The sequence below is a fragment of the Idiotropiscis lumnitzeri genome, chromosome 8 (assembly GCF_059441095.1).
Source record: "Idiotropiscis lumnitzeri isolate Australia: NSW breed Sydney's pygmy pipehorse chromosome 8, RoL_Ilum_1.0, whole genome shotgun sequence".
NCBI classification, from domain to species: domain Eukaryota; kingdom Metazoa; phylum Chordata; class Actinopteri; order Syngnathiformes; family Syngnathidae; genus Idiotropiscis; species Idiotropiscis lumnitzeri.
Genome location: NC_142398.1, coordinates 19246568 through 19259251, shown reverse-complemented (window position 1 = coordinate 19259251; position 12684 = coordinate 19246568). Strand labels below are relative to the sequence as shown.

Sequence of the window (12684 nt, the reverse complement as noted above, 5' to 3'; positions counted from 1 at the left end):
AATGAAATTTTTTATTTTTGTTGGGCGGGGTTGTCATAGAAATTACCATTCAAGGACAGCACAAAACCGCTGAATAAGAAACCAACATTATTTGCAAGAAATCGTTTTAATTAAAAAGAAAATACATTATTGAGGTACTATGTTTGTCCTGTATATCATTCCAAAGCTGCAAAAAAAAAAATAGTCCTACTCATGTTGCATTTATGGGCAGTATAAGACCTAGTGTTAGTGAAACTAAGATAGGTCTACCATCTAGTGGCGACTGGTGATATTACAACAAAACTACAGTCAACCCCTGCATATTCACAGTTCGGCACAGACAAGTACACAGCCGTTCCAAATCAAAGGCGCTCGTCTTCCTAGGACGAACGTTCTCACGGACGTTCTTAGTACTTGTGATGCATTCGACAGGTGTATGTATGACTGACTGTTCTGTACATCAATGAAGTGGACAATTTCCTAATGAATGATGACGATAGGCTGATGTCTGATGATGTCTACGATGACAGGCCGTCTTTTTTTTTTTTTTAACTCATTCACTGCTGTTGACAAGCATATGTCAATAGTCTAAAACTATGATGAATTCGTTAAAGCCATGTGGTCGACCGACACTCCCTTGGCAATGGACCAGTTACTCACATAATGGGCAACCCAGGTGGATCCTCACTCGGGTTGTGGGCATGATCGATTCTATCCGAGCTGTCGTTGGCCAAGAGTTGGGTACATCCTGAACTGTTTGCCAGCCAATCGCAGGACAATGTTCCCATCAAAGGACTATCACAACTTGCTCATTTCTGACTTCACCAAATTTACCTTTTGTCATCATCAAAGCATGTGCTATTAATATAGAACATTCTAAAAAAGCGCAGACTAGCCCATATGACAACGTGTGACTCGACGTTCCTCACTTCGACTACATATGCGTGCAAATAGATGCAGAGACAGGAAAAATGTCACGGTGACACAATGTCCTAGCTCAAGTCACCTATCTATTTCTGCGCCAAAGAGGCCTAAGCTAACGATCACATCGCTGGCGTCGGACCGATAGTCACAATTTGGCCCAAAAAAAATTTGTTCCTAAAATCTATACTGTTCGTCTTTTTGCACATGTAAGTTCTTTTATTTTATTATTTATTTATTTATTTATTACAAAGTATTTACCAATCTAAAGTGTTGAGAACGGCTTACTCTCTTTGAGGATGTAATGTTAATAGCTGAACAAACGTGCCAATTTTAGGGTCGAAAAGAGACTATTTTGGAGGTAGAAGGTTTTGTCCCGATGCCAGCGATACATGCAAGGATCCTTACTTTGTTTTTTTGTGCTGTCCACAAACACGATTTGCACTTGCACTTTGCCACCACTAGCTTAGCCGGGGTGTAGGCACACATCTACTTCTTGTTCAGTTCTTTTGATACGTTCCAGAAAAATGGGAAGTCGGATACATCCCACTTGGATCGTCCCAGTCAACCTTGAAGATGGATATCTTCACGCACGCCGTCAGAACAAATCACATTGTGTTACGTGAAGTTATGTTGAATAATTAAACGAATGTTGTAATAAACAAAGATATATAATTACATGTTTATAACCTTGGAAATTATTTTTGCCATTTATGATCTGTTTTTCAATGGGGGGTCTCCATTGTCGAGTGACGTCTCATAGAACCAACTATGAAGTCTGGCTAAATATTTTTTCTCGGGCTGAACCTTTTTTCTGGAATGCAACATTTTTGTATTATTATTGATAAGACGTACAGTACAAAAATAAATCAATACGATTTATGTCTGACAGAAATGTAGCAAATGGACCCAACTGTTTCCATCTTCTGACGTAATTTACTAGACCGCGCCCTTTCAAGGTCCACATCAACTCAAGTGTGTTTGTATGTGTCACGTTTGTCGTAATTACACTTTTAAAAAGTAGTCATTTAGTAGTAGTTGTCTTTTTATCGTGTTTTATAGTCATCATTCATATGTTACAATAGAGTATTATTTATTAAAAACGTTATAAACATGTTTTTGGGGGCTGTGGGTGGGGGGGCGCAACGGATATCTATAAACATATTCTTACATAATACATCATGTAGTGACTGCTATTTGATGAATTCCATTCGGAGTGTATAAAACACACAGTCCGTGCTAATAGTGTTACCCCCCCCCGCCGCAGGCCACACGTAGTGGCTCACATGGCGCGTGTGCTCGCGTTCCCGTCCGTGTTGTAAAGAGACTCCACGCTGGAAGATGGATGTGCTCCACGGCTGAAGGAGAGACAGAAACACGCGGTGGGTGGTGGCGGGTGCCGTGTATGTAACACGCATACTCTCGCGTGGAAACACAGAGGACACAAACGTGACGAGGCAGCCGAGGAGCTGTTACGCAACCAGTGACCTACTAACACATATTTCTAGAAAGGCTGCTGCAACAAAGTGGAGCAAAGTGTCCGCTAGCGCACAACACGGGGAGACTCGAGCAAGGAGGCAGATACCGGGGATCCGAACAAGAACCCACACCAAAGAGGGAACAACTTTGTTTTCTGGATAGGTTTTGTCTACAGAAAAGGAGGAAACGGGAGCGAGACAGCTTTTGTGTCGGGGAAGCCTGAAGGTTGTGTTCCCCTCCTCCACCATTCAAAGGTATGTTTTGACGGCACGACCCTCTCTCGTTTTATTATTATTAGCATTATTTTCCTGTTCTTACCTTCTATGTATAAAGATTTGTCCAATATTTCCCAATTTTAAATGTTACTATTTGCATGCGTTTATTGACTTGAGTATTTTTAGCGAAAAGCACACGCCGGTTATGGCCGGTTATTGTTCACATGGCGACGCAGCCGGCAACCCGCCCGTCACTTCGAGACGTTCCGTTGGACAAAAATCACACATTGGATTCTTTTGTCGCGCTAGTTTTGTGTATATGTGCCCCGTTTTTTTCCTGCGTTATGAGCCGCACCAAAAATAGACTGGAAACGCGTGTCCCACATTGTGTGTTCAATGTCAAGGTGAGGTAATTTCCTCCCGGTGGTGTTTTCCAGCGAGTCGATCGAGGCAGCAGCTTGCTTGCTGTTGTGCGGCTAATAATGCTGCTAAATAAAAAAAAATTCAGATAATACTATTAATACACACTTGATGCCCGCACATGTTTAGCTAGCATAATGGCGATAATTTGACTACGATCACGCCATTGGGCATACATTTACATGAGCGTGTTTGTGCAAGCTAGATAGTGTATTAAGAGAGAAACGTGTTTCGGCGTCAAAACACATCTCAATGAAATGAAGCCCCCTCCCCCCCCCAAAAATGACTTGTTTTGATTCAAAATGCTTGTTAAGTAAGGCGCGGAGTGTTGCTAAGGAGTCGGAAGGGATGACATAACCAACACGCAGCAGGGAGCTGCAAAGGTCTCTCTTGGGACAAAAGGTCCCGTAATTGATTCTCGTTTACACCCCGCCTATTATTCGTGACGTGGTAATGAGAGCAGGCGTTAAAAAAGGCGGCACCAACGTGTTCATATGTAATACATACAAATGTGAGTCATTTTCGTAAATGTGAATTAAAACATGCTCGGACCCCCAAAGGTGCCCAAACATGGCATTGTCATGACTGGACTGAAATCAGAAAGGAATGAAATAAGAAAGGAACAAGTGAACATTCAGGATGTGATGCAACGCATGGAAAAAAGGCCTGTCTGGCAGGCAGGGTTCTGGTGAGACCTTTCAGACCGCCTGCTGCCAGCTGGTCTGTTTTCAGAGCGTCTGGGTTGCTTTTTCCCAGTCTGCTTTTGAATGTAGGTCAGACCTGTATTTGGGTGACGGTACGCACGGCATACAAGGCTACTCACACTTTGGCTTTGACCTCTCAGACTGTTGCCCTAAGGAATAAAAAAGAACACATTCCTGCAGGGCTTGCTCATTTGTACTATGAGTAATGTTTGATTAACACAACTGTAAGTAACTTTTAATAACCTTTCTGTGGGGGTGGGGGGGGGGCACGGCTTTAAAAGTTTTTTTTTTCCCCCCATCATGGCCAATCCAGTTTATATTAAGTCCGTACTAAAGCTGAGAAAAACACAAGATGAGATTCTCAAACACTTGTTTTTATGATGTGTTATGAGCATTTATGGGTTTACAACCGTTTAACTGTGGACATTGAATCTGATCAAATACTGTTTAGCACCCACCAGTGGCATAGAGGATGCTAATATAAAGAGGACGCAACTTTCATTTAAATTTGATTTGTTAAATGGTACATTTGCCAATCGTTTATGATTTGCAACCAACCCACAAATGGGTCCACGCGGGAGTGCTTTTAGTTCTCAAGTTATGGTGGCAGTCTCTCGATCCAATCTCCTCCTTTTGAATCCATAGACACAAAGCAGTGGGGCAAAATGGACGCTCCACGTGTGGGGTTGGATCTCTTGAAAAGTTGGAGGAGGGGAGCAGGGATACCTCACTGTTGACTCACACTCGCCCTATTGGGGGTCAGAGGTGAAGCATTCCTCTCCAAGTAGAAAGTTCCTGGAAACAGCTTGAGAGTTTAATGAGCCCGGAACTGAAAAGACAGAATATGTCCGGTCTGTACCCGGGCTGACTTTAGAATAGTTACGAAAGACAGCTCCACGGGTTCCATTTAAAATTTGCACCGAGGGGGAAGTAGCAAGGAATGTAAAGCCAGTCAACTAAGTGCCGTCATGTCCACATTACACAAGACCGATTCAGAGCACGTACCCAAGAAGGGATAAAAGCACAGCAGCCCCTCCCCTTGCAGTCCAGAGAGAGGCTGTTATGCCTGAGTTTGGCTGCGGAGATGGGTGTGTGCTCTGACGTCAATGCCGTCTACAGCTCTAATTTTTCATCTGCCTCCGATGCTCATTGTTCCGTGCTCCTTCGGTGTCTCTTTGTAGCGCGTACGAGGATTGATCTTACTTTCAAATCGATAAATAATCGGGATATTATCCCATTGATACATTTGACTGATCTCTTTATATCGTCCTGCTGAACCTCCTGAATTCCTCCTGTCATCCACCCCTCTCTACCCCTCTTTCTTCTTCTATTTATAGAGTGCACTCTAATACTCTTTCCTTCTCTCACCCTCCCTCGCTTTCAGTCCTACTGACCTATTTTATGGCGTACTGTCAAAGACGGGAGGAGTGTTTACCGCTTACCGTTGTTTCTAGGTCAGTGGGACAGCGCAGACGTATGCAAGCTTCCTTCCCACCCGCCTTTGTTCCCTTTCCCTCCCTCTGCGGTCTTTATGAAAATAATTTCATAGTAGGGAGGAGGGGTTGACCCTTCAATTTTTCCACATCTGCTGTGAACAAATCTCTCTCTTGTGTGTTGCAATACTCAAGTTCATTTAAGGAGAAAAAAAAACAGGGGCGGGGTAGTGAAAGACTGATAAAAAAAAAAAAAGGCAGTCAAACTGGTTTAGTAGCAAGGCTTCTTTCTCTTTAGCCCCCAGTTATAAAGAAAACAGGTGTGAATAAACAAGTGTTGCGGTATTTGGATCATTCCAAAAGCTGTTTCAAGGTTACCGTGCCTATTTTTCCCACACTATTATGTGATGTAACACGTTCATTGTGTTCCGACTTAAGTAGAGTGATGCTGTAACCAGATGCTCACAGACGTCGGGCACAAATTTATAATGGCCCGTATACTGCCGACATTTCCTTAGGCGAAATGTAAACCTCAATTATAAACATACCAAAGGTGATGAGTTTATTATGTCATAATTAGCAGCTGAGACCATTGTTTGAATTGTCAATCTGGGAAAAGTTTTTTGCAGACTATTGGGCTCTCATTTTTGCATATCAGATAACATAACTGCAGTCGGCTTTGTTTTAGCTGCATTCACGTTTCGTTTAATGTAGAGTTGGGCGACACGATATGGTTGAAAAATGAATCACAATAAAATTATATATATATATATATATATATATATATATATATATATATATATATATATATATATATGACTGAATTTAAATAATTCTAATAAAATGTAATTAACTGTAAGAGGTCAACACATATGACAAAGTCAAATTAACTGGTTAATTTAAAAGAGTAAATAAACATCTTCAATGTGCACAATGTATTTATAGCATATCATATCAGTCTGTCTAATTAGTAATTTTTTTTTACCTATTTAAAACAAACTTATTCATGACAAAATTTAGAAAAATTAAAGATGAAAATTTATTAAAACAAAACTATCAGGAGAAAAATACCATTCAAAATATGCTTTTGTGCTCCAAATTTCCTCTTTGGTACTTGTAATTGTAGCACAAAGTCTGCCTATAGAAGTTCGGTTTGATTGCAGATTTTTTGTTTTAATCAATATTATATTGAGTGCAATTTCTATCTATATTGATTAGGTGTCCATCATGATATTCAATATGAAATTATTTCCCATCCCAACCAAGCGAGACGTGTTGGGTCGTTTGAGCAACCATGTCGAACCAGAACAAGGAAATTCAGCTGCTTACGGTTCTGTGTCAGTCGGTAAATAATACAATAGCCGCTCTGATTTGTGGTCTGACTAACAGGTCATAAAATGATACATAGTTGACACTTACTTACATTACAGGCAGTATTGTGTTAAAATCAAAAATCACATCAAGTTTTGTGAAGTGTGTTCTTCCTTTCTATGCTGCCAGCTCTCTTGTAAACACCGTTCACCAAAAAGAAAACGTTCCAATTAGCTTTTATACACCGCAGTGATATACTGACTGCTCTGAGAGGCTGTGCAAGTCAACCTCAGCGTTGACTGAAATATTGACTATATGTCGACTGCAGAGACTATTATTGCCAGTCTAACTATTTTCTACTCCTCTACCCCCCCCCCCAATCTTCTCTTTCTCTCACCACATAACAGCGGCATTAAAGCTGGATCCTCAGGGAGCCCCGAAGTAGACGGCCTGACCTACATCTTCTCTACGACACGGTGATGAGAAGCGCTGTGGCCTGACAGGCTCCACAGCTGTTCTGAACATTTGGGAAGACATCAGTAAACTCTTGTTCACTCACTGAGAGACTCCAGAGACTTGCAGTGTGCCAGGAGAAGCAAACAACTTGAAATACAAGCTCAATTCTTCATTGACCTTCTATTTTTTTGTTTTCCAAAATAAGTTCAATGTCCAAGGTGTTCATGGAGTTCCATCTCTTTTTTATCTTCCTGGCTAATTTGGACACTTGAATTTTTTGGATTGAGGAAAACAATTGCATAACAAAATCTTTGTGTTATACTTGTGCATTAACCCCCTACACACTTGCTAGAGTTCCTCTCTGGCCCCCACTTGGAAAAAATGGAAAACTTAAATCTCCACATCTCCTCCACCAGCAATAAAAATGCCATGGAGGTGGACAGTTTTACGACCTATAGCGATCTCCCATCCCCTATCCCCGAGAGCGGGGCACCACGAGCCAGCCGCCAGGCGAAAGGTTCCAAGACTACGGTGGCATCCCGCCGCAAGCGAGAGTTCATCTCGGATGAGAAAAAAGACGATTCATACTGGGAAAAACGGAGGAAGAACAACGAAGCAGCAAAGCGCTCAAGGGAAAAACGGCGCCTCAATGACATGGTTCTCGAGAACCGGGTCATGGCCCTGAATGAGGAGAATGTTCGTCTAAAAACGGAACTACTTCAGCTCAAGTTGCGCTTTGGACTCATCAGCACAGCGTCCTACATGGAGAAAAGCCAGCAGATCGCCAGCAGCGCGGCTTCTGGTAACACAAGTAGCAATGGGAGCAGCACCAGTGGCACTCCCAATAACGCCTACCTCTCAAGTAGCGGCTACTCCAGTGCATCCCAAGTGATGCTGAACTCAGACTCTTCTGAAGCGGAACAGCCCAGCCGCGGCGAGCGCCACTCGGCGCTCGCCAAGTATTCACCCAGGGGATCTGTGTCGGACTTGTCCGATGGCTCCTCAAGGGACAGCCCCGAGCCGATGGGCTACAATATAAAGAAGGAGCCTCCCAACATGGAGATGGCAAGATTGGAAAGCGCTGGACTCTCCGGTGGTCTCGCCAATGGATTACCAAGCCGTGCTTACCGTGGCATCCATCCGGCTTTGATGTCTCCTCACCAGCAGAGTACGCAGTTGGCTGAATCCGAGTACCAGCAGCAGGGCCACATGGAGGCTTCCACTGCCCAAGCCACTTCTTCACAAAGGAGTGTCATCCTATATCGCTCTAGTAGCGGGTGTTACCCCATGGAGAGGCCAGATGAGCAGCAAATCAGGACGCAGCACGCCCACAACTCCTCAAACTCAAAGTTCTCTGAATGTTCAGTGAGCATCGCAGAGGTCGCCGAGAAGCTGGAGAGGACAAAGACGATGGACTGCGAGCAGTACGAGTACTCCGAGGAGCTGCAGGCACGTTACGACAACCGGCAGCAGCACGAGAGCCATCTCGGGCCGTACGCCTGCCAGGCTCAGGAGAACGGCCTTGAGCAAGCTGAGAGCCGGAACCCCTTTGCTCCCAATCTGATCCACAGCACCGAGGAGGGCATGTCGGCATTCTCGCAGCACAACGGCTACCTCAACACAATGGACGAAGAGCCGCCAGTTCTCACCTATGAGGGAGGCCCTCGAGCCGATGGCTTCTACCAAGAGAATTCCTCCGCAAAAGATACATCATCCAGCGACGGGGACCCCCGGAGCTCTGACAAGGATGCTTCGACAGATGACGAATCCCCCTCCTCATCGTCCTCAGACATCAGCAACTACCACCAGAAAGCTTCCGCAACCGTCAGGCCACACGGAGAGTGCCAAGCTGAGGTCAAAGCGACTGCCCTGCCGCACAAGCTGCGCCTCAAGAACCGAGCAATGTCCGCCGGGGCCACAAAAGCACAGATGGAGGGCTGCGTGGGCGTCTCCATGTCCCCATCCCCCACGCTGCCCCAGCACCCTTACCTGGCACTGCCTAGCAACTCGAACAGCAGCCAGGTCAGCAGAGAGGCAGAGAACGACGTGGAGTACACTGAGGAGTTCAGTCGTTAGAAGCGCATTTAAGGACAGTTGGGAGGCGCTCTAGTTTCTGCGACTATAAGCTCCATTCGTCCCGGCAACAAAAATGAGGCCTAGCTAGGAAATGATTTCCATCCACTTTCACTGTCACCTGTTTTCCCTTTATTCTCTCCTACCTCCCAATGTCCCTCCAGTTTAAAGAACACATCATTCACGGAGGGAGGGAACAGAATGAAATAGTTTCAGTCTGGGATACCTCTGGCCAGCGTACACATTTATTGTGGCATTATAAGGACATTTCTTTGACCAAAGAATATTTGTTTTTCTTTAATGTCACCTTTTTGTTGGTACAGTAAACTGTATATTGGTCCTCTTTGAAGAACAGTCAGTACTTTGCCTGTACACACGTCCTTTTCACTTCAAGCACTTAGATTGTAAAATGTTGTGACATACATTTGCATATATGAGGTATATATTTTAAAAAGAAAATGTGGCAAAAACTAAAAAAATCGAATCTGTCGGATGCAAGTCTTGAACTGTCATTTACTACCAGCCAAGTAAAAAAAAAATAAAAAAAATGGATCTTTGACGTCTTTAGTCGTCAATGGCAGTAAATGAGTTAATTCTTCAATTTACAAAGCAAATGCCTCAAAAGTAATTAAAAAAAAGACCACACCATTAGCTATATGGATCAACTTTGAAATTTTACTTTTGGGTGATTTGATCGCTACCACAACAAAAATATCCCCAAACATTTGAGTCCAATTGTCATATCGGTCAAGGTTATGCAGTCGTACGATGCTGACAAGCACAAGGCGAGCCTTGCTGGCTGCACAACAGAACTGATTCACCTTTAATAAAAAGATGACTCTCCCATCTCAAACCAGCAAAGCTGCTCTGTTTTTCTCATAAGGTGCCTCTTTTATTGTGCCGTCTCTTCTTGTCACATTGGCCGACGACTTGTTGCGCCGAGCTGAAGCAGCCGCGCTAAATGGAAATCAAATCTTTTCCGTACAGTTTTCCCTTCCAGGTGCCTGCCTCTGGCCACTATGTATAAATGTAAAGTTGTCTCGATCACTTGTATACTGCGGTCACTATTTTTATTAATATTGTTATTTTCTATTATATTGGGTTCATATTTTGTCTATTACATGTAATTTTATTGTCCTCCTGTTGTGTCATTTTTGCTCTCTGCTCTTCCTGGTTGTGCTGTGTAATTTGCTCATGCTCCCCATGCAAATGATTTGTACTCTGTGTTACTGTATAACCTGTATTGTTCGCCTAAACCTTTTGCGGGAATCAGACCCCCCCCCCAAAAAAAAAGAAAGAAAAGCTTGTCCATAAGTGAAAATGTTTGGCTCTACTTCACATGGATATGTGCAATGGTTGAAAAGAAAAAAAAACTGTGCTTTATTTTGATTGTAAAGGTTGAAAATGAGGAAGAATAAAAGGCTGTTCAAACGTCATTTGTCATGTCAAATTTTTTCAAGTTGACTGGGATGGCATTTTCAATTTACATTTAGAGGCATATTTGAATTTCAATTTGAACTCAAAGTAAGATGTTTTTAAGTTAAAAAAAAACACATATATTATTAGGACTCTACAGAATCTGGGGAATGAGAAGGATTGAGTAGTTTTTATCGATCGTAAACTGTCCCGGTATTGCTCAACACTATGAATTTATTGTCACACGGCCTGTTGTAGCTGAGCAACAAGCAGTTACACAAGTGTTGTGAAGATCTTGCAATGCTTATTTGGCTTTAATGGATCATAGCTGTTGCCATGCGGCCGAGGTGTCACTGACACGGGTCATCTTCGAGCCAGGAATGTGAGGCAAAGACTGGCAGAGGTGTTGCAATACCGAACAAACATCCTTGCCTCTGGTCTTGAATTCATTTTTTGAAGGGCAGTTAAGTTACACACAGTTTGTCATTCTCATGCACAGCAATAGATGTTGCATAAGAACAGCTCCGGAACAACTTTTACATAACAACACGACCTTACACAACAAGGTGACTCCAGAAAAACAGCAGTGAATTACCTCACACGTCATCATCTCCATGCTTGTTTGCACTCTCACTCCCTTTTCCAGCCCACCATGGTGCTGTGCATTGTGCAGGGGGTGGGGGGGGCATGGGAGTAAAAGTAGGTCATTGAGAAGGATAGGGAAGGATGGAGGGGAGAGTGGGTGCTTACATCATTTGCCTCTAAAGTGCACATTCGGCCAAACTATTCAGAAGCGAGCCCTGTTGTTGCTGCTTGAGAGAGCAGGTTACAGCGGAACAAAGCCCCGGACATGCTGGATTTTTGTGGCATACTTTTTGGGAACGGAATGTCGCCTAACTGTTCCGTACAAGTATTTGAACTAGCACTGACCCATAGATATATTTCAACTTTGTGAACATTAATTAATAATTAATTCCACACTCACATTAACCCCTGTTGAGCAATAAACCGACAGAGGGGTAGTTACATAGAAAAATGAAGCGGTTGCAAGCGTGTATGAAAGAGTGGAGAAAGGGGGGGGCGGGTTGGGGAGGGGGTGGATCGTTTAGAGCCGGAGCGTGTTTGCGCTGCTTCGCCCGCAGTGATCAACAGCCGAGGCTGGTTATGTAACTCGGATGCTGCAGTATGTAGGTCAGCAGCACAAGGAGAAGCAGTGTTGGGGTGAGAATGTAAATGAGGAGCGTACGTGAGTGTGCGCGTGCACGCGCGCGCGCGCGCGCGCCCTTGAGTGTTATTTAAGATGGATGTCCTTATCTATGTCGAGCAGATTCGCAATGCCATCACACTGCTGGGAACATTTCATTCCCTAATGAGGGAACGAGCAATGACATCCCACGTAAGTCTTAAATAGGAACCGTGGCACGAGTCTGTGCTTATTTAGTGCAACGACATCATGATGGCAGCTGTTCTAATGAAATATTTGCTTTTTATTTGGCTTTTTACCCAGTTCAGTGTCTGCATTTACAAAAAAAAAAAAAACTCCTATTCAGACTAGTGCTATGGAATTGTAAAATATATCCACATTCAAATCCTTGTTAATCGCCGACAGTGGTAATCAAAAATGACCACCACTGTCTTTGTCAAGTCTTGATATAGATTATATATTGATATTTGTATTGGATCAAATTGACAACTCTAACGTACCGAATTTGCTGCAGTAAGTGGTTGAATAACGACAAGTTCTGTAATAAGAACTGAGTTGATCATCCCAATTATCAAATAAAATTGATTATTTCCCTCCCCTCATCTAAACCTTTTTTAACTTTTAAACATAGGATTGGAACCAAAAGCAATTCATGTGACCGTCAAATAAGTCCTTTGTGGTCGGTTGGCTGTGTTTCAGAAGCGAGTTATGTTGCCAGTCCTGACCCAATCTGTTCTGCTGCTGCTGCTGTAAAATTAGGTCAGTGTGTCGGTGTGTGCGCACACCACTATGGAAGTGTGTAGAAAAATGATTAGAGGACTCGTGATCTCACTGACGTGCGCGCACACACATGCACGCAAACACTCACGTAAACGGACATAGACTGACCTCTATCAATGCATGACAAAAATAGGCTGTAAAGGAGTTGTGCACCTCTGAAATTAAAGTAGGCCACTTCGTGCATGCTGAGAGAGAGAGAGAGAGAGAGAGAGAGAGAGAGAGAGAGAGAGAGAGAGAGAGAGAGAGAGAGAGAGAGAGAGAGAGAGAGAGAGAGAGAGAGATGAATCAGCCTC

General features: G+C 43.5%; 1 protein-coding gene across 1 annotated transcript; it reads left to right on the top strand.

Moving 5' to 3' along the window:
- Positions 1-2203: 2203 nt before the first annotated feature.
- Positions 2204-10427, top strand: nfil3-5 (nuclear factor, interleukin 3 regulated, member 5). Its single transcript, XM_088302423.1, has 2 exons — positions 2204-2633; positions 6870-10427. Exon 2 carries the CDS (start codon positions 7300-7302, stop codon positions 8992-8994), a length of 1695 nt encoding a protein of 564 aa, XP_088158549.1. The 5' UTR covers positions 2204-2633; positions 6870-7299; the 3' UTR covers positions 8995-10427.
- The last annotated feature ends 2257 nt before the right edge of the window (positions 10428-12684 follow it).

What these genes read in the sequence shown, in the direction of transcription:
- nfil3-5 (XM_088302423.1), top strand. Translation starts at nt 7,300, where the DNA reads ATGGAAAACTTAAATCTCCACATCTCCTCCACCAGCAATAAAAATGCC.